The sequence below is a fragment of the Ceratotherium simum genome, chromosome 15, assembly GCF_057802395.1.
Source record: "Ceratotherium simum simum isolate JZ-2026a chromosome 15, ASM5780239v1, whole genome shotgun sequence".
Lineage (NCBI taxonomy): Eukaryota > Metazoa > Chordata > Mammalia > Perissodactyla > Rhinocerotidae > Ceratotherium > Ceratotherium simum.
Genome location: NC_141914.1, coordinates 16,303,560 through 16,330,704, shown reverse-complemented (window position 1 = coordinate 16,330,704; position 27,145 = coordinate 16,303,560). Strand labels below are relative to the sequence as shown.

The following is a 27,145-nucleotide window of genomic DNA, read 5'->3' as shown; positions in this document are numbered from 1 at the left end:
GCCCATTTCTGGAAATACAGAAATATCCCTAAAAAGGGCACCCTTCAATCTTGGTGGGTTCTAAACTGCCTACTGTAGAGTTAGAGCATTAAGAAAGAGCCAGTCAAAGCAGATTCTAGGCTAACTGTACCTATCTGGGCTTCAGTTAAACTCCACATCGAAGGGACTGTGCTAGAAGTTATTTCAGGTCCCTCCGTGAGAATTTCATGATGCTCTCCTTTGTTGATTCCTCTCGAGGATACACGGGTCTAGAGGGATACACAGGTCTAGACTCTAGACCCGGTGTACATCAAAAGAGTCCAGTGCCTCCTCCCAAAGGTTACAGTCTACAGGTGGCAGAAAAGAGAAAAAAGAAATCCTCTCATTTTCTCACTCAGCCTGCTCACAACGGTAGATGAAAATACTATCATGTTAAATAAAATAATGTTTGGTTTAAAGTAATCTGTGATCTACCTAGCTCCCTCTAAATCCACACATACATTTCCAGATTTCCTGGGAGGGTTTACTTCTTTTGACCTTTCCTATTGTCTTCCCAGTCCACTGACTTCAAGTGTCTTCATAATCTCATAACTTTAAGAAAATAAAAAATAGATTCATTATAATACCCAATTAATGCATATGATAAGCCCGAGATTTTGGAACCTGCTTAGGGAAAGCAATAGGAGTACTTGATTTGTTATCTAATGATGATCTAATAAGAAAAAAGAGTCATCCCATACACCTTAAAGAAAACCTCCAGAAACAGAAGCCTGAATGTTACATGTAAGGTCTTAGGGCTGTAAAGCCAAATGGTCTTCAAAGGGGCACAAGCAAGGAGCAAAAGATGATCAGGACTCACCAGCAATACAGAAACTACACCGCTATCATTCTTTCTTTATTTCTAGATATGAACACAGCTTATATGAGTTTTAATGTTATCCTTTATATAACTTATCATTAATGTTAATTTTATAGGAACTCAATAAGGAAACTACTTTTTAAAGACCATTCTTATAACAGAGCAGGTGAGAAAGAGGGGAAAAAAATCCTTGTTTTTGTGTCACTTACCTATGTGGCCACTGGGTGCCAGAGTAGATCTTCCTAAAGTCAGAGGTTCAGCCAGGCAGGGTAACTAAGTCATACCAGCTGCACGCCAAAGCAGGAATGAAAGGACACTAAGAGAGTCTAGTCATTCATGTGGCTCGATCCTTTTAAAAAGCTTCCTCTCAACTACCTTTTCAGAAGAACTCAACAACTGTCTTCTTAATGCATTCTATGATTTTTAGCAACTGGTGGATTTTTATTTATGTTTTTAAGAGTGTGGATTTAGCTTTCATTAAAGATACTTCAATGCTCCCAAACCAAAGGCTAACCTACTTTGGATTTGGTTTCCATGGATTTGGTCTTGGTTTGGTTTGGTTTTAGATTTGGACTTGATTTGGATTTTATTTAGATTTAACTTGGATTTAGTTTTGGTTTCCATGGATTTGGTTTTCACTATACTAAAAGACTTCAGGGGTTCCCAAACCAGGTCTAACCTGAAAATACAATCATGTCCTACAGATCCAAACCACTGTCCCCATCACCAATATTCTGAGCACTGCTAGAAGGAAGGCCGGTACAGCAAAAATCCACCGGCATTGTTCCCTTTCCTGAAATTTGAAAGTCGTCACTACCCTGGATCTTTCCCAGTGTGTCCCCTCTTCACTGACTTCAATGTCAATCATCTTACAGGTAAAAAAAAAAAAAGATTCCTTAAAATGCCCACTTAATAAGTATGACAAGCCCCAGCTTGTTGCTATTAACTTGGAGAGAGTAGAGAGAACACGATTTGCTATAAAGTTTCATTTAAGCAACTGCTTTTTATTTTTATTATATTCTCTACTTATGCATCTCTATATACCTCTCTTTTTTTTGGTGGTGGTTAAAAGAAAGTAGCACAATTATAGCATCTATAACATTATCCAGATTTTTCTTCAGATTTGCTTTTCCACTGCTACTGCTCCATCTCCAGTGACTTAAGGCTTGGACTTTTAAAACCTAAATGTTATAGAGATTTTCAAATCCCAGGCTTCTGAAAAGTGGAGATGGATTAGAGTTAGCAGCCTCTTTCCTCTATTTTCTATCAACTTCCATCCTTTTTTGGTTCTTTATAGAGTAAGACTGTATCTGATGCAACTAAATTCTCAATCTGCACACATCTAATACAAAGATCAAACATTAAAAAAAACAGCAGAAATTCTATTAAAATTTATAAGAAATTCTTTACCTTCATCAACAGAATCTGAAGTGCTGCTTTTGTCCAGAGAAAGATATTCATTTTTATTCAAGTCCAGTGACTTTGATGGCACTCTACTTAACCTCTTCTCTGAAGCTAGTAAAGGACTCTTATTGATCTGTTTCTCACTTTGGGGTTCCTCTTTCCCTAACCCCTAGAAGGCAAACAATCCAGTTTAAAAAAACAGATTATAGGCTTAGATTTTACAGTGAGATCTTTAATAATAAAGATGCTTTGAAATACTGTTCTTTGAAAAATTTCTTGTTTGCCTCACCTTTCCAATTCAGTCCATAAAATATTGGTAAATAATATACACCACTCTAAAGTTATCTTGGTACACAGTAATGAACAATAAATTTATGAACTCACAGAAACTTAACATCACGTGAATCACTTACGCAGAAGGGAAAGGGTGAAGAGGACAAAAGTAATGGGACAGCCAGTTCTTCGGGGTGGGCAAGGGAGAGGAGTCAAACCCCATTAGTTTCCCCACAGTACCTGCCCCATCATCTCAAGGAAGAGAACTCACCCATCTCTCAAGACCAGAAACTAAAGGGGAAAGGGAAAGAAAACAGAGAGATAAGAGTCACATAAGAGTACAGTGGTGGAGAGAGGATTAAAAGGGAAAATTAATTTCACAGCAAACTCGTAAGAAGACAGTTGGCTTTGCTATTAAGGGACCAAGGCATTGGGCATTAATATACAGTCACTATATGATGCTTTATATGATACTTTCTGGGAACAGTTTAATAAACACATGTTTGTATGATAAATTTAATGTTAGGCATTAAAGTATGAATGCTATTGCTATGTTAGTATTCAAGTAGAGTGGTATTACAGGCTTAATAGAACACTGTGAAAAATAAACTATATAGCAAAGTACTTTCTTGCATAGTCTGTGTGTAAGCAGATGAAAGAGAGCAAAAAGCATATACGCAGTCCTTAAACTTCCTGCCCCACGACATCTTTGGGCAGCACTGAACAGAAGAAGAAGCCCCAGGGAGGATACAGGTTTCCAGTGGCCACTCAGAAAGCAGAATAACTGGGACCCAGGACACAATTCATTAAAGGATGAACTATCCTCGTCAGAGGACTGATTCTTCAGGCAGAGATTACTGCTAAAATCAAGACTTGACTTATTGGGGAGTTCCACAGTATAAAGCAACATGCTTACTTAGCTGACCCAGGGCCTCCTAACCGATGCTAAGTACAGTAAGTTTCCACACATATTTCTCCTGTTGTTTCTAATTGAGATAGAGTCTCTATTATAAAAAACATAGATAGATACGTATAGGAAAAGTAACAGTCACTATCTTTGAGTGGTTGGCATCTGAACAATTTTTATTTCTTTGTATACTTTTCTCTATTTCCTGAATTTTTAAGAAGGGTATTAATTTTATAACTTAAAAACTTATTTTCATCTTGGAAAAATGTTATTTCTGACTTTTTGCTATTTCCAACTTTCTTGGAAGTAAAAATGAAAGAAAGTAGGTGACATATGATATTTGCTGACATCTGAGAATCTATCTCACCATACCGCTCTTGAATGCAAAAGGGAACAAAGGACTGAACTTCTCTATTGCTTGTATTCCACAACCTGAAAACATCTCTACTACACAGCAATGAATGAATGATCAATCTTAAAACATAAAATTATTCCTCTACATTCCATTCTCTTTCCTTAGAGAAAATATGACTTCCTTTAGGGATAAAACTAGAAGCAAGAACCAATGGGTTAACTATTGCAAGAGCAGGTACAGAAGGCATCGTCAAGGAGGCTACAGAAAGGACTCAACTAACATTAGTAGTTCTGAGGACCCAGTCCTCAAAGTTAGACTTTTGTAAAAGGATAAGGAGACTGTAAGAGATTCCTTGTCCTGTTACCTCCCCAAAATTGAGTGGTTTAGTCTTATCAGTGAGAACATACAAAGAGATGAGCATCCAGAATCACGTCCCCTGCACCAGTGATCAGTTCCTAAGAGTCTCTATGATGAATAAGTTTTGCAAGAAATCCACAAAACAGGGGCCAGCCCGGTGAACTAGTGGTTAAGTTTGGAGCACTCTGCTTCGGCAGCCTGGGTTCGCAGGTTCAGTTCCTAGGCGTGGACCTACATCACTTGTCAGTGGCCATGCTGTGGTGGCAACCCACAAACAAAATAGAGGAAGACTGGCAACATTTATGTTAGCTCAGGGTGACTCTTCCTCAGGGAAAAAAAAAAGAAAGAAAGAAATCCACAACACAAAATCAGACTGAGATAGTTGCATGGTGGTTGCCTGAAACAAGCTGATAACTTGGTGGCCTTTCACATAAATATATTTTGTTTCCATGTTTTCCCAACATTTATCCACAGGAGATGTTGGGAGCTCCATGGAAGAAGGCAGAAAAGGTCCATTGCTGGCCACACACAAATTCACCTTCAATTATAATCGCTTACGGTTATTGACAGCTTAACGTGTGCCAGGGACTGTTCAAAGCACTTTCACATATGTTAATCCATTTAATGCTTATAAAAAACCCTAAAGGGTATTACTGTCCTCATCATATAGCTGAGAAAACAAAGGCATAGAAAGGTTAAGTAATTAAGTTAATTAATTTAAGGTCACACAGTTAGCAAGTAGCAGAGGTAGAATTTGAAGCCACTAAACCAAGAAATTCAGCTTCGGCCCAGACTTGCATCCCCAATCAGCAGAACAAAAGCGCTACAGTGGGGGCACTCAACACTCAGAATGTGGTCTCACGTTCTTCACTAAGAACTGTGGCTCATTAGGAAAATGGCTGATACTAAGTCTGTGACAGAAAGTGTACCAAATGTGCCTGGGACACATCATTGTACCAGAAAGAAAGGACACCATCAAAGATTACTGATCATTTCAGAGGGACAAAGTAGCGAACCTGAAGGGGCTCCCGCTGGCAGAGGGGACAAACTGAATATTAAAAAAAATAATGACTCCAAGTGATAGAAACTCATTGAAACAAAAAAAATTGATGGGCTTATAATGATACTTGAAAGAATAAAGGAAGAAACTAACTAACTAACTATGAAGCTCAGTAATTAACTGGATCGGCCTGTGTTAGTGGTCTGCCTAAGAAGTGTCTATTGTTCCTCAACCGTGCTGCTGGGGGTTCTCATTTCTCCCTTCAAAACAGATTCTGTCCACCACACACACTACCTACTCTGGGAAAAATTCTGCTAACTACGAATTCCTCCATCTTATTGTATTTTTAATGATGTCCATGCCTCTTATACACTGATGCTCAGGGAACTAACTGTCTGGGAGCTCTGCACCTATCCAGCTCATAACAGAACCACGTATTATCTCATATAACCTCTGCTACTTATAGACTTCAAATTCTTCTCCTAAAATAAAGGAGCAGTCTGACATCTTAAGTTTTTAAACGTTTTGTATACTGTATTTTTATCTGATCTTACGTTATGATTAACACATGGTGGCATCAAGTATATTTTAAAAGGGATATCATACACTAACCCTTTCTGGTGAATTTCCATCGATTGACTCTGTTTCTGAAAGCCGACTAATTGATTCACGGGTGAAACTGATTGACTTGGATAATTTTTCATCTCTCTCCCCACAGTCATCCAAGCTGCTTCTTCCTGGAATTCTGTAACAAACACATCATCACAGAAACATAAACAAGGCCACTTACACACAAATAAGTGATTTAGTCTCCTCACTGAGGTCCAATATATTTTCCAATATATTCCAATATTTTCCAATATAAAGCCTTTGACAACAAATGGTTTTCTGTAATGTAACAAATATGCCTCTACTTATAACAAGGCTATCTTCTTAAATCACACACAAATTGACTTTATTTCTGAAAATAAGATATGTTCATATGAGATTTTATAAATTCTAGAAACCATTAAGAAATTAACCAAGTACTAGTGGCTGTAACAGCAACTAATAAAATGGATATTGCTTGTTTAAATTTCAGTTGTGGACAACCACGAAGGTTGGTAAGGTACAGGGTGGGTGTCTGACTCAGATGCCAGTCAGCACCAGAAGGCAGTTTTAGATCTCCTTCCTTCTGATTCGGTCCCAGCTGAGACGGTGAGCCCCTCCTGGAAGTGGAACCTCTCAATGTCTGAGCACAGAGCCCACTGATCAGTCCATGCCCACCTTCCTGCTCTTCCCATTCCCAACAACAAGGTTTAAGGAACAGCTTTCAAATGGTCACAGGGACAAGATTACAAGAAATGTCTGGGACCTGCCTTTCCTCTCTCAAGGATCAAAAAGAAAGGAGAGAGAGAGAAGTCAAGATGGTGGTGTAGGCAGACTCTGAACTCACCTCGTCCCGCGGACACAGCCAACTTACAACTACTCACGGAAAAATTACCCCTGAGAGAGAACTGAAAACTGGATGAGAGGAACTCCTGCAACAAACGACAATCCTAATTGAGGTGGAAGAGGCAGAAACTCCCTTCTGGAGAGAAAAAATGCCGCCTTCACAAGCCGCAGCACCTCACGGCTGCCTGGGAGCAGCCCACAGGTCCGCAGCCCTCCCTGGAGGAGTGGGGCCCTGAGCCAGGGAGCATTGTGTGGACCCAGCACAATCGAGGCAAGTGGCATAATATCTGACTTTGCCTGCTACTAAAACATTGGGGAGTACCCCCAGAAAAGCTGGCTCACAAAGAAATTAAAACCGGCTCTTAAAGGGCCCATGCACAAATTCACCCGTTTGAGAAAGCAACCTAAAATCACAAGAAAGAAAGGTGCACAGTGCTTTGGTGAAAAGAGACTCACCTGATAGGGTCTGAGTGCATCTCAGTGAGAAGTGAGACCCCTCCAGGGACTGGGACATTAGTGGTGGCCATTGTTGTGGCCTGGTGTGGGCGTGCTGACACAGACACTGGCAGACACCATTGGAGTTCTCCCTGGGGCCTGCTAGCCCAGGGTCTGCCCCACCCACTAGAGCACCGATTTAATCCAGCTCAGGCAAGGCAGGCAGCCCACCCTAGGGACTGGCCCCACCAGACAACAAGCCCTCAGGCAACTTGTGGCCCTGCAATAGACTGGTGAGTGGATTCTCTGCAGCCTAGCGACTGGGCCCACTTCACTGGGGCAGGGTGCGCACAAGGAGCGAGTGGAGAGTATGGGGCAGTGGTGGAGTGTGTGGGGCTCCCCCCGTGGAGAGACTGGGTCCACTTCAGGAGGTTGGGATGTGCGCAGGGGGCAGGACTGTGTACACTGTGTGTGTGGACCTGTGGGCAGCAGGGCTTGTCAGCTGCAGAAGACTTGTGCTTCTCAAAGACCCACATGGGGGTTTGTCCCACCTTCCAAAGCCTGAAACAATTGGGTGCTCCTGAGCCTGAGGCCCGCCCCACCCAGCTACAATCCTCAGAGAGCTGACGTGAGCCCTAAAGGCTGGAGGCTTATAGCAATTGTAAGCCCCTGAGCCTAACAACCTGCCAAGCTGGGGGCCTACTCACTTAAAAGAAATACTGCAACACAAATGTGCTATTAGAACTTGCAGCCAACTGTGCTGGGGCTCCCAACACCCAGGAAAGAGACTGAAGGGCCCACAACAACTACAAGCAATTGAGCATTACAACAGCTGGCCGGGAGCATAGCTCAGCCTCCCTGGACACCTAGAGAAAGAACAAACAAGCCACAACAGAAGGACACATGTAGCCCACATAGGGGTGACTCCTGGAACATTCAGAACTGAGGGAGGCACACTGCAGGCCTCATAAGGCATCACTTATATAAGGTCACCGATCCAAGAGCAGGAGACGTAGCTAACCTGCCTAATACGTAGACACAAGCACAGGGAAAGAAGCAAAATGAGGAGGCAAAGGAATACATTCCAAGTAAGGGAACAGGACAAAACCCCAGAAAAGGAACTAAGTGAAACAGAAATGAGCAACCTACCTGACAGAGAGTTCAAATGAAGGGTGTTAAGGATGCTCACTGATTGTGGGAGAAGAATGGATGAACTCAGTGAGAATGTCAACAAAGAAATGGAAGATATAAAAAAGAACCAATCAGAAATGAAGAATACAATACTGGAAATGAAAAATTCAGTAGAGGGACTCACAAGCAGAGTAGTGGATACAGAAGAACGGACCTGTGAGCTGGATGAAAGACTAGAATAAATCACCCAAGCTGAAAAGGTAAAAGAAAAAAGAATTTAAAAGACTGAGGACAGTCTAAGGGACCTCTGGGACAACATCAAGCGCACTAACATCCGTATTATAGGTGTCCCAGAAGGAGAAGAGCGAGACAAAGGGGCAGAGAATCTATTTGAAGAAATAATAGATGAAAACCTCCCTAACCTAAGGAAGGAAACAGACATCCAGGTACAGGAAGCACAGAGAGCACCAAACAAGATAAACCCAAAGAGGCCCACATCAAGACACATCATAATTAAAATGTCCAGAATTAAAGATAAAGAGAGAATCCTAAAAGCCACAAGAGAAAGACAAGTTACATACAAAGGAAACCCCATAAGTCTATCAGCTGACTTCTCAGCAGAAACCTTACAGGCTAGAAGAGAGTGGCATGATATAGTTAAAGTGCTAAAAGGAAAAAACTTACAGCCAAGAATATCCTACCCAGCAAGGTTATCATTCAAAATGGAAGGAGAGATAAAAAGTTTCCGAGACAAGCAAAAATTAAAGGAGGTTGTTACCAAGAAACCAGTACTACAAGAAATGCTAAAGGGACTTATTTAAGGGGAAAAGAGAAGACCACAAATAGGAAAAATTATCTATTTCCCTGATAAGTGGGTAATGGATACAAATGCACAAAAAAGAGGTTAGATATGATATCAAAAACATAAAATGTGGGAGGAGGGGAGTTAAAGAGTAGAGCTTTCAGACAGAGGTCAAACTAAAGAGATGATCAATTCTGTATATGGACCCCATGGTAATCACAAACCAGAAACCTATAATAAATACACAAAAACTAAGAGAAAGGAACTGAAACATAATACTAAAGAAAGCCATCAAACCACAAGGCAAGAGAGCAAGAGAAGAAGAAAGGAACAGAGAAGGACTACTAAAACACTGAGAAAAAAAAAGTTAAAAAATGGCAGTAAGTGCATACTTATCAATAGCTACTTTAAACGTCAATGGACTAAATGCTCCAATTAAAAGGCATAGGGTGGCTGATTGGATAAAAAAACAAGACCCATATATATGCTGCATACAAGAGACACACTTCAGACCTAAAGACATTCACAAACTGAAAGTGAAGGGATGGAAAAAGATACTCCACACAAATGGCAATGAAAGAAAGCTAGGGTAGCAATACTCATATCAGACAAAACAGACTTTAAAACAAAAACTGTAAAAAGAAACAAAGAAGGGCATTACATAATGATCAAAGGAACAATCTAACAAGAGGATATAACACTTGTAAATATCTATGCACCCAACATAGGAACACCTAAATATATAAAGCAATTATTAACAGACATAAAAAGAGAAATAGACAGTAACACAATAATAGTAGGGGACTTTAATACTCCACTTACACCAACGGATAGATCATCCAAGCAGAAGATCAATGAGGAAACATTGGCCTTAAATGACACACTAGAACAGATGGACCTAGTAGATATATACAGAACATTCCATCCAAAAACCAAAGAATACACGTTCTTTTCAAATGCACATGGAACATTCTCCAGGACTGATCACATATTAGGCCAAAAAACAAGTCTCCATGAATTTAAGAAGATTGAAATTATACCAAGTATCTTTTCTGACCACAACGGTATGAAACTAGAAATCAACTATAGGAAGAAATTCAGAAAAGCCACAAATATGTGGAGATTAAACAAAATGCTACTGAACAACGACTTGGTCAATGAAGAAATCAAAGGAGAAATCAAAAAGTACCTGGAGACAAATGAAAATGAAAATACAACATGCCAGAATTTATGGGATACAGCAAAAGCGGTTCTAAGAGGGAAGTTTACAGCCATACAGGCCTATCTCAACAAACAAGAAAAATCTCAAATAAACAGTCTAACAATGCACCTAGAGGAACTGGAAAAAGAAGAAGAAACAAAGCCCAAAATCAGTAGAAGAAGGGAAATAATACAAGTCAGAGCAGAAATAAATGAAATAGAGACTAAAAAAACAATAGAAAAATTAATAAAACCAAGAGCTGGTTCTTCAAAAAGACAAACAAAATTGACAAACCTTTAGCTAGACTCACCAAGAAAAAAAGAGAGGAGGCTCAAATAAGTAAAATCAGAAATGAAAGAGGAGAAATTACAACAGACACCTCAGAAATACAAAAGATTATAAGAGAATACTATGAAAAGCTATATGCCAACAAATTCGACAATCTGGAAGAAATGGATCAATTCTTAGACTCATACAACCTTCCAAAACTGGATCAAGAAGAAATAGAGAATTTGAATAGACCAATCACCAGTAAGGAGATCGAAACAGTAATCAAAAACCTCACCAAAAATAAAAGTCCAGGACCAGATGGCTTCCCTGGTGAATTCTACAAAACACTCAAAGAAGACTTAATACCTGTCCTTCTCAAACTCTTCCAAAAAATTGAGGAGGGGGGAAGCTCCCTAACTCATTCTACGAAGCTGACATTACCCTGATACCAAAACCAGACAAGGACAACACAAAAAAAGAAAATTACAGGCCAATATCACTAATGAATATCGATGCAAAAATCCTCACCAAAATATTAGCAAATCGCCTACAACAATACATTAAAAAGATTATACACCATGATCAAGTGGGATTTATTCCAGGTATGCAGGGATGGTTCCACATTTGCAAATCCAACAACATGATACACCACATTAATAAAATGAAGAATAAAAATCACATGATCATCTCAATAGATGCAGAGAAAGCATTTGACAAGATACAGCATCCATTTATGATCAAAACTCTGAATAAAATGGGTATAGAAGGAAAGTATCTCAACATAATAAAGGCCATATATGACAAACCCACAGCTAATATCATCCTCAATGGTGAAAAACTGAAAGCTATCCCTCTAAGAACAGGAACCAGACAAGGATGCCCACTCTCACCACTCCTATTTAATATAGTATTGGAAGTCCTAGTCAGAGCAATCAGGTAAGAAAAAGAAATAAAAGGGATACAAACTGGAAAGGAAGAAGTGAAACTGTCACTATTTGCAGATGACATGATTTTAGATATAGAAAACCTTAAAGAATCCACCAGAAAACTCTTAGAAGTAATGAATGAATACAGTAAAGTTGCAGGATACAAAATCAACATACAAAAATCAGTTGCATTTCTATACACTAACAACGAAGTAGCAGAAAGAGAAATTAAGAATACAATCCCATTTACAATTGCAACAAAACAATACAATACCTAGGAATAAACTTAACCAAAGAGGTGAAAGATCTGTACATCTAAAACTATAAAACATTGCTGAAAGAAACTGAAGAAGACACAAAGAAATGGAAAGATATTCCGTGCTCTTGGATGGGAAGAATTAACATAGTTAAGATGTCCATACTTCCTAAAGCAATCTACAGATTCAATGCAATCCCTATCAAAGTTCCAACATTTTTCACAGAAATAGAACAAAGAATTCTAAAATTTATATGGAACAACAAAAGACCCCGAATAGCTAAAGGAATCCTGAGAAAAAAGAACAAACCTGGAGGTATCACGCTCACTGATTTCAAAATATACTACAAAGCTATAGTAACCAAAACAGCATGGTACTGGCACAAAAACCGACACATAGATCAATGGAATAGAATGGAAAGCCCAGAAATAAACCCACACATCTATGGACAGCTAATCTTCAACAAAGGAGCCAAGAACATACAATGGAGAAAAGAAAGTCTCTTCAACAAATGGTGTTGGGAAAACTGGACAGCCACATGCAAAAAAATGAAAGTAGACCCTTACCTTACACCACACACAAAAAATAACTCGAAATGGATTAAAGACTTGAATGTAAGACCTGAAACCATGAAACTTCTAGAAGAAAACATAGGCAGTACGCTCTTCGACATCGGTCTTAGCAACATCTTTTCAAGCACCATGTCTGACCGGGCAAGAGAAACAATAGAAAAAATAAACAAATGGGACTTCATCAAACTAAAAAGCTTCCGCACAGCAAAGGAAACCATCAACAAAACGAAAAGACAACCTAACAATTGGGAGAAGATGTTTGCAAACCATACATCTGCTAAGGGGTTAATCTCCAAAATATATAAAGAACTCATGGGGCCGGCCCTGTGGCTTGGTGGTTAAGTGCGCGCGCTGCGATGCTAGCAGCCCGGGTTCGGATCCCGGGTGCGCATTGAGGCACCACTTCTCTGTCCATCCTGGGGCCGAGTCCCACATACAGCAACTAGAAGGGTGTGCAGCTATGACATACAACTATCTACTGGGGCTTTGGGGGCAAAAAATAAAATAAATAAAATCTTTAAAAAAAAAAAAAAAAAGAACTCATGCATCTCAACAACAAAAAAACTAACAACCCAATTAAAAAATGGGCAAAAGACCTGAACAGACATTTCTCCAAAGAAGATATACAGATGGCCAACAGACACATGAAAAGATGTTCAACATCATTAACTATCAGGGAAATGCAAATCAAAACTACAATGAGATATCACCTCACGCCCGTCAGAATGGCTATAATTAACAAGACAGGAAACAACATGTGTTGGAGAGGATGTGGAGAGAAGGGAACTCTCATACACTGCTGGTGGGAGTGCAAACTGGTGCAGCCACTATGGAAAACAGGATGGAGATTCCTCAAAAAATCAAGGATAGAACTACCATATGATCCAGCTATTCCACTGCTGGGTATTTATCCAAAGAACTTGAAAACACCAATGCATAAAGATACATGCACCCCTGTGTTCATTGCAGCATTATTCACAATAGCCAAGACTTGGAAGCAACCTAAGTGCCCACCAAGGGACGAATGGATAAAGAAGCTGTGGTATATATACACAATGGAATACTACTCAGCCATAAGAAACGATGAAATCCAGCCATTTGTGACAACATGGATGGACATTGAGGGTATTATGCAAAGTGAAATAAGTCAAAGGGAGAAGGTCAAATACCGTATGATCTCACTCATTAAGTAGTAGATAATAACAACAATAAACAAACACATAGAGACAGAGATTGGATTGGTGGTTACCAGAGAGGAAGGAGGGAGGGAGGAGGGCAAAAGGGATAATTAGGCACATATGTGTGGTGATGGATTGTAATTAGTATTTGGGTGGTGAACATGAGAACCTGATGTAATCCATGCAGAAATAGAAGTATAATGAGGTACACCTGAAATTTATACAATGTTATAGACCAACGTTACTGCAATAAACAAAAAATTAAAAAAAAAAAAACATAGGGCCGGCCCCGTGGCTTAGCGGTTAAGTGCGCGCGCTCAGCTGCTGGCGGCCCGGGTTCGGATCCCGGGCGCGCACTGACGCACCGCTTCTCTGGCCATGCTGAGGCCGCGTCCCACATACAGCAACTAGAAGGATGTGCAGCTATGACATACAACTATCTACCGGGGCTTTGGGGGGAAATAAATAAATAAAATTAAAAAAAAAAAAAAACATAAAGTGAAGACAAAAAAAAAAAAAAAAGAAAGGAATGTCTGGGCCGGCTTGGTGGTGTAGTGGTTAAGTTTGCGTGCTCCGCTTCAGCAGCCCAGGGTTTTCGGGTTCGGATCCCAGGCACGGACCTACACACTGGTCATCAAGCCATGCTGTGGTGGTGTCCCACATACAAAATAGATGAAGATGGGCAGAGATGTTACCTCAGGGCCAATCTTTCTCACCAAAAAAAAAAAAAAAAAGAAAAAAGAAAGGAAAGTCTTATAAAAGGAGCACAACTGATCTAATTTCCAGTGCTCGACCTTATTGGGCAATTATTATCCCCATGTAATCACTGCTACGTGTAGACTTCAAGCTCTCCTAAAATGAAGCAGCAGCCTGCACCTTAAGCCACATTATCCTGAGGAAGGAATAGAAAAGCTACAGGACTTTTCAGCCCTGTTCTACTCCCCCCAGATGAGACTGAGGTCCACGACCAAGTCACTCCATGCCAGGCAGAATGGCAGGGCTCTGAGGGGACCAAACTAGAAACATGGCTCCTGGAGACTCGCCCACAAGCTGAGTGTCTGCACGTGAGGATTTTAAGGACGGAGGTGAGCTGTGGAGAAACAGAGAAGAAATGAGGAGGGAGAGTGAAGGCGAGATTGAAAGTGAAGAGCAAGAAGATGGCAGAGCTGAGGAAAGAGAGGTTCCAGACAGACGTGCTGCTTTCAGAGGCGGGAAGAACGGGCCAAGGAGCAGGAGGGAACGCGGATCCCGCCTCAGCTCTTCTTAGACGGCACTCAATCACCAGAAGAGAAGAGCAGCTTCTCTGGTGACTTCAAAAAGCTGGACGTTAGAGTGGATAAAGCAGCTGGTCACAAATATCTACTCTTTCCTTCTTCAAAGACTAGAAACTTTTTGAGTTGGCAGGGACCTTGGCGATCACCTACTGTAACTGCCCCATTTCACAGATGAGTAAACTGAGGATTTTCAGTAAACTGAGAAAGGCTAAGAAATTTGCTTGAGGTTGCTCAGCTACTTGCTGGCAAAGTCCAGACTAGAATATGGATCTTCTTTCCCACTATCCAAGGCTCTTAGTATCTATCAATTGTTTTTCTACCCAACTCCAGTACCTGAGAGGCCTGTAAACTTTACAAGAAGAGCAGTACACTGAAAATTTTTAACTTTACAGAAAACTAATCAAATATGCATGTACGACCCTGTAAAAAAAACTGTAAAATATTGATGCTGAACTGAAACAATACAAATAGAATCAGGCTAACTAGAAGACTGACTTACAGTAAAACTTTTGTACACACATTGAGACTTTCGAAAGACTGACATTTTAAGATTTATTTGCTATAGAATGTTTTAATAACTGTTTTATTAAGATATAATTCACATACCATGAAATTCATCCCATTTAAAGTGTATGATACAGTGGTTTATGGGGTTGTGCCGCCATCCCCACTATCTAATTTTAGAACATTTTCATCACCCCAAAAAGAAACCCCATACCCATTAGCAATCATTCCCCATTCTCCCTTCCTCCTAGTTCCCGGCAACTACTAATCTACTTTCTGTCTCTATGCATTTACTGATTCTGGACTCCACTTCATATAAATGGAATCATACAATATGTGGTCTTTTGTGACTGGCTTCTTTCACTCAGCATAATGTTTGCTGTAGAATTTTAATGTATTATCCTTAGTTTTTATTGCTATGACCTCCGCTACCATTGGACAAAATGCACTTTTACTTGTACACGTTAATAAAAACAGGTTCACTCTTCCAAATGAATTCCTATCAGTCAAAAATAATCTCTCTCTACTCTGAATGTCTTTATCACATTATCTCATGCTCCTTTCGGCCCTTATCGTTTTCAACCTTGTATCATAATTATTTGCATTCCCCATAGTACTATAAGCTCCTTTCATTAATGCATTCAATATTTATGGAGTGCCAACCACATGCCAAGCACTATGCTAGGGTATCCCTGAAGAAAAGTCACATTATCTTTGTATCCCTCAAAATACCTACCAGCTAATTTACTTTATTCTTATCTATAAGCATAGAGATTTTACTAGGTACTTCTCCAGATCCTTAATAAAAAGGTTTAGTAAAACCACGCTTTAGGGGCCAGCCCTGCGGCGTAGCGGTTACGTTCGCACGTTCCACTTCAGCAGCCTGGGGTTCGCTGGTTTGAATCCTGTGCGCAGACCTACTCACCGCTCATGAAGCCATGCTGAGGTGACATCCCACATAGAAGAACTAGAAGGACCTACAACTAGGATATACAACTATGTACTGGGGCTTTGGGGAGAAAAAAGAAAAAGAGGAAGATTGGCAACTGATGTTAGCTCAGGGCCAATCTTTCTCAGAAAAAAAAGGATCATCAGTTCTTAAAAAAAATAAAAATAAAACCACATTTTAAGCAAATCCTAGGTGACAGAGTTACAAAGTTAACATTTCCTTAAATGTCCTTTATTTGCTTACCAATTTAGCAAACTATTCACTGTCCTCACCTTTCACTGCATTCCACTAGAGAAAAAAACAGGCAAATTTTACCCAAGGGTACATTAACAGAAATTCTGAATTAGTAAAGTCTAAAATAATTCTGCTTTGATTAATGATTAATAAAACTTGACATTTCAAAACATTTTGCTGTACCTTGGCTGCAGATTATCGTCCATCGACAGGGACAAGTTCTCCATCTCTTCAGCATTTAAGCCCAGCTCAGTACCGTAGTTCTGCCGGAGCAGCTGCCAGAATTCCTGCCTGGTCAAGCTCTAAAGCGACAGAAAAATTACACTGAGTATTGGGAAATATAACATAGTATAATATAGTGATTCAAAACATGTATTTTGAAGTCAAAATGACCTATTGTGCAGCTCCCAGGTGTGTGACTTTGGTAGTTAGTTGACTTTTCTAGATGTCAGTTTTCTGTATCTATAAAAAATTGGGTTAACAAAACTTATCTGACAGAGTTGATACTGGGAAAAAATAAAATGATGATTTTAAAGTGCATTATTTAATAACTACTGTAGGGGCCGGCCCCGTGGCGTAGCGGTTAAGTGCACGTGCTCCGCTGCTGGTGGCCCGGGTTCGGATCCCGGGTGCGCACTGAGGCACCACTTGTCAGGCCATGCTGTGGCGGCGTCCCACATAAAGTGGAGGAAGATGGGCATGGATGTTAGCTCAGGGCCAGTCTTCCTCAGCAAAAAGAGGAGGATTGGCATGGATGTTAGCTCAGGGCTGATCTTCCTCACAAAAAATAAAATAAAATAACTACTGTAAATGGGAGGTAAGACGTTTAAAATCTTTTTATAAAATATTTTGTTCATAGTTTCTGGCAATTACTAATCTGCAATTTAAGTTCTGCAATCCAACCTGTCTACTGTGACCATGACCATGGATCACCATTCAGGGTTCTAATCATAAATTCAGAACCTATCCTCTTAATCCATAATGTATCTGAATATTTTAACAATTTTTAAAACCTTATATATGAGGAAACTTTAAATTGTAAATATAAAATGCAAGAGGCTGGAATTCAGAATATTTCCTTTGATTTATTTTCAATAAAGTCCAGCTTGTTCTTTCTTTGTAGGTATCATAGTGTTAAAATCATCCCATGCAAAAAACTCATGCATTACATAGCAAAACAAACACAATAAAAGTATGGTAACCAATGATCTGATTTCTAGAAACATTATAGATGGTTAATTACATGATTAAGCAAGATGGAGGGAGGCAGCATAACATTTGAAGCAACTGTTGGCAAGATTATTTTTCTCATTCATTCAACAGATATTTATTTAGAACCTACCAAATGTGTACCACTGCACTAGATGCTAAGGAGGATAAAAATGATGCACAAGTTAAGCTTCTCACTCTCAAACAACTTATAGCTGAAGAAACGTGAGAGACTTTTGAGTTAAGTTAAATATGACAAGCTATAATATTACTATGTACTAAAGTGCTGGTGGAATCAACATGATACAAAAGTCTAAAGGAAAGAAATATTACTGTGGATTGGGGTGATCAGATAAGGTTTCACATTGGAGAAGGGTCTTCAGCTGAGCTGAAGGAAGGACATGAATGGGGGAAATGGAGAAATGAGGAAATTTTGGGAGAAGGAAACCAACATACACATACAGAATGAATACATGAAGGATGTAAGTAATATCTGTTTTGAAGTCAGTTAATAGTTTATCAGCCCAACTGGAGTAAAAAATTTAAGTTGGGAATAGTAGGGATAAATATAGAGAGATTCAATGGGGCCAAAACCTACAGAGGCCTTGAATTCCCCCCGATACTCCCTCCCACTTCCTTTTTCCTTTCTCCTTGTTTCTTCTGTCTAGTAGCTACAGTATCTTTGTTTGTTATATTATACTAGATGACCTTCATTATATTTCATGGAACCTCAAAGAGATTAAGAACAAAATTTCTGCACTTTAGACCACTAGTTTCCCATTTGCCATGCCCAGACTCCTGGGATTCCACAAGAGTAGTAGATGGAAATTCAGATATTATTATCAGTATTTCAAAAAGTCAAAACTATCCAGTTACCTACATGAAAGTTATTCAAGCTCAGCAAAATGTCAGGCCTCTTTGTTTGGGGCTGAATTATATTAGCCTAGAATGGTTATCGCAGGCTGATAAGAAACTCTCATTGGAAATAACGTATGTCTAACAAACAATAATGTTCTAACATTTTATTATTTAATATATACCACTTATTTGGTCGACAAAAAGTCTTCTGAAGCATAGTGTCCTGACAAGAAAAATAAAAGGATCACTAGAGGTAGAGAAAGTTAAAGGTACCCCACTCATTTCTTTTCTGACTCCCACTCCAGAAGAGGCATTTGTGAACTTTTTTTCACAGTAGCAATTAGCTCATAAGATTAATTAACTCAATCTTCCAAAGACATAATCTTTGAAATACTTTTAGTTTCATAAATGGATAGTTAACTTCATAAAGAGAAACAAGCACTATTTCAATATACTTGTGGAAGATTAACCTTTTATAAAAACTTTTCTGAAATAATAGATATCAAACTAATCCAAAAACAGACTAAAGCAATTAGATAAACCAATAATAAATATTCAGACAGCTTCCTAAGAGTGAAAGAAATGAAACTTAGTAAAATATTAACAACAAAAAGACAATTTTATTTGACTACATAAATAAATGTTTTAAATATATCATCAAATATTATCAGGATAGTAAGAGGGTAATTTCAATATACTTTAATCTATTAGTTAAAAACATATAGATATATATAAAAGGTTAATGGTAAACAAAACAGAACTCACTTAATTCACCATCTTATAGATTTACTAATTTGTTAGAAATGACTTTTTCTACAAAGTTGACCAGAAGTCACAAAAATGTGGTTATTTACGGCCATGCTGAACATTCAAACACTAAAACATATACCCAGACTGATATTCATAATTCTTTCAATAATCAGCAGCAGAACCAGGGTTAAGTAACCTTAAAACACAACCTAAATTTTAAACAAAGGCTGACCACCTACCTGCAAACAACAGAGAGTCTCCCCATTCCGGCCAGCAGAGTACTTGAACAAAATAAAGATGAACTGAGCAGTAATCAGATAAGACTCAAAAGTCAGAAGATCAATTTCTGGCCCAGAAAGCTTTGTATTCTAAGATACACAGTCTTGAACTGCAGCAGAGTTCCAAATATTTAATGACACCTATGTAAAACCACTGCTTCAATCTTTGAGTTTTGTTATGAGAAGGTTTTTGTTATAAAAGACAAGCTCTATTGTAGTTTAAAGCACATTATTTGTCACTTCCTGGTTTGTCGTATCGCACTCTTTCCAAGGTTGCAGGTCAGAATGCAGAATTGGAAGTTATACCTCACTCTACAGGTTCCTAAGCCACGCCTACTAGAAAAGAGGGTAGGTAAACAGGGTTTTCTTAAAGGGACAGTTCCCAATTTCTTCTGTCCTACACACAGATTAGAAACAATAAAATGCAAATGAAAATATCTTGCTTATGCTCAGTTATGTAAAATGTCTATTGCAATATTATTTTAATCTCATTGTAAAAATTAAATATATTAAGAGTTAAATTTTCTTCTCCATGCTAATACTTTCTATTCAATGGCAATGTCATTATTACTTCTTCATATACCACTTCTTCAGTACTGACGCATTAACCCTCTACAACCATCCAAGATGGTATCTCTTGAGTATTGTAAATGGAATGTCAGGAAACAGCAGGAAGAGTGAGCTATTCAGGTGGAGCAATTCCACCAAGCCCTCAGCACATCTTTCATCACTGAAAAGTTTATATCTCAATTTCTCAACAATTCTTTTTTTGTGCGTGTGTGGTTTTTTTTTTTTTTTTTTGGTGAGGAAGATCAGCCCTGAGCTAACATCCAATGGCAATCTTCCTCTTTTTTTTTTTTTTTACCGGGGAAGATTGGCCCTGGGCTAACATCCGTGCCCATCTTCCTCTACTTTATATGGGACGCTGCCACAGCATGGCTTGACAAATGGTGCATCAGTGCACGCCCGGGATCCAAACCTGGGACCCCCTGGCTGCCGAAGCGGAGCATGTGTACTTAACCGCTTGCGCCACCAGGCCGGCCCCTCTCAATAATTCTTTCGTTTAAAAATATTCTTGACTTTATTCAGAAAAATTTCCTGGCAGGGACCTGGACTATAAGAAACACTTATAGTCTCATTGACCAATTCCAATTTATTTTCCAGAAGAAAAATTTTCTTTTAAATGAAAAATCAAAGCTTACCCTAATTTCTACCTAGTCGTTCCATTTAAGTTAGTAAGGTGTGCAGACATGTCAAATGCTACTTGATGAACTATAAGGATCAACATTTCGGGGGGTTGCTAAAATCTACTCATTTCATACAAGAGCACAATGAGGCACCAGAGTGACACTGGAGAAAACCACTCACTCAAACTGAAGAAAGCACACAGTGGAGGCTAGCTTCCACGGTCTAAAAACTAGTGCTTTTGACATTATGGTATTTCTCATTGACCGAAACTGTAGATAGCTATCCTTACTCTACTATGGTAACCAAATAGTCAAATATGAAAAAAGTATACATTAACTATACTGTAAATGATTTTTACATACTTTTGCTGAATATAACAATCCTTATAGTAAACCATTGGTATACAGAGCAAAGCTAAATTTAGTAGGCTTAAGAGGGAAAATAAACCTAAGACTGAGCCCCAAGAAGGCCTGGCATTGAAAGACTGAGTAGAAGAGTGGCCAGCAAAAAAGAATGAGGAAAATACCAGAGAGGTAAGAGGAAAGTCCAGAAAGAATGATGTCATGGAAACCAAGGGAAGAAGGTGCTTCGAAATGGAGGGAGTGCGCAATGGCGTGAAATACTGCTGAAAGATCAAGTGAGATAAGCACCGGGAGGGCAAAGGCAAGCGTGCAGAGCAGTGAAGCAGCCTGACAAGCCAGTCCCCACGACTGGCATGGTGGCGGGGGGAAGGAGGGCAGGGAGAAGGAAAGAGTCAGTGCGGGAGGGGGAAGCAGCCAGCTCAGGAAGAGCCTTGTCCACCATGCTAAAGAATATGTGGTTTACATTGTCAAAATATAAAAAGCCACCTACTAATTTTAGATAGAAAACTAGAAAAGCAAAAAGTTCAGAATTGTGTTTTTAAAAGATACACTTTTGAAACTACTACTACTTTGGTAACAACCTAAAGGACAGATTAGAGTGTCAAAAAGAGTCAGGAGACTATTGTAATGGTTCAAGCTAGACCTGATGAGGGCCTTGGTGACCAACATGACCTGGCTGGCAAAGAGGTAAGAAGCAAGGATACATCCAGGTTTCCAGCTTGGTGACTAGGTAGGAGAAGATACACTTCACTGACCAAACGGAAATAGGTGAAAGTCTCGCCAACCAAAAAGGTGAAAAAGAGGGATAGAAGAATACAAAAACTTCTACATTGCCAGGCTGTTATATAAAAAATGTGACTAAAATAGTTGCAACTGTGCATTTATCTTTTCCAGGTAGGTTTGAATGTTGCACATGTTAGATTTATAGCACTACTGGAAAACTTCTAAATTTCCAAGTAACTCCAAAAGGCATGATCATTGGAGAGGAGCATAAGGAAGAAGAAGAGGATCTGACAAGGCTGAGGAGTCTGCAGGAGAAGGTGGATGACACTCTTCCAAAAGGTCTCAGAAGGTGACATTAACTTCAGAAACTGACCACTCTTTGGAGAATGGCCTCAGCACCGTCAGCGGCCTGGAGGCGCACTCAGAATGGCTCACTTAAACAAGCCACACTCACAAACAGCATATACTCGCTCAGCGGTAAATATGCTAATGCATAGAAGGGGAACAGTCCTTTCTAGTTATCAGAAATCTTTCATTCTACCATCCGGGGTGCCTGAATACCTTGGAAGTCAGATATTAGTAATCAGAAATTTTCATGATAAGCATGGAACCAGAGCAAGGGTAGACAGTTTAAGGGATAATTTACTGTGACGTTGGTGGGGCCTGATGATTCATGTCTGTACATTTCTCTAGTGATCAAAATCTGCCTCTGTGACTCTACGTTTCTGTCTTAATTCCTAAATTCTTGGCATAACTCTGGCCAAGCCCCCTTCAGACTAACATACTCTTTCTTTATATACACTAATACAATCAATCGACTGTTTTAAAACCCTTTTTTCCCCCCACACACTTGAGAAATAGGACACTTTTCTGTCATCCTTCAACTAGCAATTCTCAAAATAGAAGTAGGAGTGACATATATCAGAATTGGAGAGGGGCCGGCCCGGTGGCTTAGCAGTTAGGTGCACACGCTCCACTACTGGTGGCCCGGGTTCGGATCCCAGGCGCGCACCGACGCACCGCTTCTCCGGCCATGCTGAGGCCGCGTCCCACATACAGCAACTAGAAGGATGTGCAACTATGACGTACAACTATCTACTGGGGCTCTGGGGGAAAAAAAGGAGGAGGATTGGCAATAGATGTTAGCTCAGAGCCAGTCTTCCTCAGCAAAAAGAGGAGGATTAGCATGGATGTTAGCTCAGGGCTGATCTTCCTCACAAAAAAAAAAAAAAAAAAGAATTGGAGAGAGTGGGTCTGTATACATTGAAAAAGGTCCCCTGATCACCTTATCCCTAATTCTGACACATGTCCCCTCCTTCTGCCCTCAGGGAATAAGTCTGAGAGCCATTCTGTCTCTTTAAGCCTTAGAATTTAAAATAAGAACAGATTTCTGCTCTATTAGGCCCTGGATTTAAATATTCACTCTCAAAATGTACTCTTAAATTTCCATGGAGAGCTAGCTTCCCAGTAGCCCCCGTGTGCTGGCAAGAGGGACCACTATTATCTCTCTGAGAGAAAAATAGTGCAAAAAGAATACTTTGAGTCTATACACATCCTGCCTATATTATTATTAACTTTGGCAATTGAGGATACTTTAGTGTTTCAAGGTAATCATTTGTTCTCACAGCACATACAGGTTTAAGAAATTAAGTTAAATGAACATTGAACCTAGAGCATACCCTGAATGTTGTTTCTGCAACTAAATTTCTATCTGTATTTTTTTCTTATCCTTTGCCTTTTCCTTGAGCAAGGAATTGAAAATGTCTTGTGTAATGATTATCTGAAATCTAAATCATTGAGATTCTACTAAATTGAGTCACTCAAAAAATATATATGGAGCATTGGCTATGTGTAACATAACCCTATATCTTATTGTCCAAACTGGCATACTTTTGAGACTAAAGGGGGCGCTATTAATATTTACATTGACAGAGGCTTAAACCCAGAGGGTCCCAGACTATACTGGGTAAACCGAGGTGTATGCCGAACCAGCTACACGGTAAACTCTGAGCTTGTCACTGGACACACAACAATGAACAAGACAGACACAGTCCTCAGCCTCAAGGTGTTTATAGTGAAGCAAGGAGAACAGAAGTAGAACAAATAATTATAACAGTAATGAGTGTTATAAAAGAGAAGTGCAAGATGTTATAGGAAGGTGAAAGAATGCACCTGACTTCGGTTTTATTAATGAGTTTCAGTTAGAACTAGGAGTGGGAAAGAACCAGGCAGAAAGATGGTGTTTGAAGACCTAGTGCAGGAAAAAAAAAAAAAAAAAAAGCAGAACATTGAAGAAGACAAGAACAGGGAGGGTGTAGTGACATGATGCTGGAGTGGTGGTGGGCTGGGACCAGATCATGTGGTCCCCAAATAAAATTTTAGATTTTTATTCCAAAGAAAATGGGTATTAAGCAGGAAGTTAATATTAGCAGGTATACAATGAAAAAAAAAACATAAATTTGGCTGTAGTATTGTTCAGAGGCTGAAAAACTGTTTCTGTAAAAGGCCATACAGTAAATATTTTAGGCTTTGTGGGCCATTCGGTCTCTGTTGCAACTACTCAACTCTGCTTCAATAGAGTGAAAGCAGCCACAGACAAGGCAGAACAAATGCGCATGGCTGTGTTTCAATAAAACTTTATTAATGGACACTGAAATTTGAATTTCATACAATCATGTCATGAAATATTATTATTCTTTTGATTTTTTAAAGAACCATTTAGAAACATAAAACCTTTCCTACTTTGCAGACCATATAAAAACAGGTGACAAGACCGTCTGTCTGGCTCCTCCAAAGAACCTGAAGGGGGAGGGGCTTAAACTAAATGAAGTAGCTGGGGGGTAGGGTGGGGAAGGGCCTAGGGACTTGTCTTAAACCATGGTTCCACAGTTCTTTACGAAAGACAGAAAACATCAATTGTCTGTTTCAAAGAATGGAGCTGCCACTGTCCTCTAGCCCCACGTTTCCCAGGTACTCAACCCGCTGCCTAGAAAGAGGGTGCTAAATGCAAAGGGTGTGAACCAAGCTGAAGGGCTATAAATTACCGCACGAATGACCACAGTGACAGTTTATACACATGTCTAAACATTGAGGACTTACATTAAGTAAGTCAAATACCTGAAATCAACTGTTCTTTCTGAGTACAATGAAAAAAATGTACTTTTAAATGCATTCTTTCTCAAAGGCCCCATATTTGCCTTCAGCCTTTTTTCCCCTTTTGTGGATTTATTTTATTGGAGAAATAAACAGAACATACACACAGATGACTTTAAAATCATTTTGCTGTATTTACCGTAACTGAATAATACTTTTTCTAGGTCAATTTGTTTTTAAGCACTTTTCATGCAAGAAAAAAGCAAGGTAAGACATACTTTTACTCTCAGATTCCCTAATTACAAATAAACATAAATATAATATTCTGAACTTAAATTCTCTAAAAATATTTTGAATATATGTAAAATCTATTATTCAAATTACATTGTTTTATAGAATTTTGTAGTTATGTTGTATATTTTAGGATTTTGTTTTTTCTTCTTTTTTTTAAAATAGTATTACAAATAGATTCTTTTACAAAAGAAATCTAACCAATGTGGCTTTATCACTTTAAAAAACTGGAAGGCAACTGAGGCTTCTGAAATTACAGCCAATACTGAAACTGTACCAAGCACATGGCCCCTACTACCTCCTAAATGGGAGCTGCTATTATTGTCACAGATATTAGTACGTTAAAAAAAAAAAAAACTGTCCTTCAAAGATCACTAGGAGAATACAGGAAGGGTAGTTTTGTTTTTGTTTTTGTTTTCTAGTTCCTTTTCTGGGTCAACTCTACAATGTTTAAAATTCCAGTTAAGACAGTTTTAAAACTGAGATCTCACTTTCAACTTTCACTAAGTTCTGTATAGTACTTACATAATTTATGCTTAAACATTGATTTTTGTCTTAGTAGAGAGCAGAAATGGTCACCATTCTGTTTATTAAAATGAGAATATAGTGTCCACTTGAAATCAAGAGGTGCCATGTTCAGTGTTCAAGATAACGAAATAATCCAAAGATTTGCAAGGTGTAACTACAGTAAAGACGGTGACACTCCTGGTGCTCACATTAAGAACGCAGGTGACATTAGGATCTTTGCAAAAAGGGTTGGATTTTATTCCCAGCCAGCAGATGCTGCACTTCTGGCCTTTGGTGGCCTCAGAAGTATCCTGGAATTCCCTTTCTTCCCTCCCACTTTAAAGAGCTTTTCTCTTTTTTCATTCAAGTTCAGATCTGTTTCTCCCTTGGCTCATCTGTAAATCTGAACTTGATCACTTTCCTGGAGGTATCTGTTTTCCTAAGAATGTATCCGAACTCACATGCACAAATGTGATTTGGGGAGGACACAGATCCAGTGCATGGCCAAATGTAGGCTGCAGTGGCAGTCTGGTTACCCGTTACAATGAGGAAATGCACCTGGGGGATTCCCAGAGCACTTAAAACACTCGGCATTTGGGGGTTGGGTTATCCAGGTCCCTTGGGCAACCCTAGAGCTTTCAGCCCGTGCCAGTAAGAGCAGCCCACTGTAATTATGACGGTGCATCCGACCGTGGCGGGAAGGGAAGCAGCCTTCCCGCGCCGGACCTGGAAGGGCGGCGTGGAGCTGTGGGGCCGCACGCCTTTGCGCAGCCGCTCCGCACTCGCGCAGGTGGCTGCCGCGCGCCGCTGGACCCGGCACCCGCGGGCCCGCCGCCCGGAGCAGCGCCCCGGGCAGGAGCATGGGCACGGGGCTCCGGAAAGGCAGGGAGCCCAAACGCCCAGAAAGACTCATGGGGGCAGGGGGAGCTTGGACTTGGCTCCCCGCCAAGCCTTGTCTATTCCCTTAGAGAGGGAGGAGGGGTTGGGCTCGGCAAGCCCCCTCACCCCCACCCGCCTCTCTCCTCTCTCCTCTCCGCCTCGGGACTCCCAGGCCACTTCACGTCCTCCGGACTCCAGGAATCGGACAGCATGTGCGTAGGGCACTGTCTGGACGACGCTGTCCTCAGCAGCTGCCCGAAAGTTGGAAAGCCTTCAACCCAAAGAACCCCAGAGGCCAAAATTTGTCCGCTCCTGGGAGGGGCTTAGCTGGTGAGTGGGGAAGAGAGAAGGGGAAGTTCCGGCCTGGGCCTGTGGTGTTTAAGCTCCCGCTGCAAAGGAGCCTTTCTTATCAGCTGGAAATCGTTATTCTTCCCCCCAAGACTTTTTTATAAATTACAGCTTTATTGAGTTATAATTCACATACCATAAAATTCACTTAAAGTGTACAATTCAGAAGCTTTTAGCATATCCAGAGTTGTACAACTATCACCACTAATTTTAGAACATTTTCATCTACCCAAAAGATACCCAAATCCATTAGCAGTCACTCCTCATTCCTCCCTCTCCCCGGCAACAAATTTACTTTCTATGTCTCTGAATTTGCCTATTCTGGACATTTCATAAAAACAGAATCATACAATATGTG

General features: G+C 39.8%; 1 protein-coding gene across 8 annotated transcripts in view; it reads right to left on the bottom strand.

Annotated features, from left to right (window-relative positions):
- Window positions 1-27,145, bottom strand: part of GRAMD1C (GRAM domain containing 1C) — a 94,285-nt gene that overhangs the window by 25,669 nt on the left and 41,471 nt on the right. For 5 of the 8 annotated variants that reach the window (XM_014792239.2, XM_087439609.1, XM_087439610.1 and 2 more), the window contains 3 exons: window positions 16,485-16,603; window positions 5,747-5,879; window positions 2,249-2,411 (listed from right to left, as the gene is read on the bottom strand). In XM_014792239.2, coding sequence (XP_014647725.2) covers window positions 2,249-2,411; window positions 5,747-5,879; window positions 16,485-16,603 — 415 coding nt within the window. Of the gene's footprint in view, window positions 1-1,047; window positions 1,081-2,248; window positions 2,412-5,746; window positions 5,880-16,043; window positions 16,197-16,484; window positions 16,604-19,357; window positions 19,470-27,145 lie in introns of those variants that run through there. The other 3 variants (XM_087439614.1, XM_004436569.3, XM_087439612.1) reach the window with 3 other exon arrangements.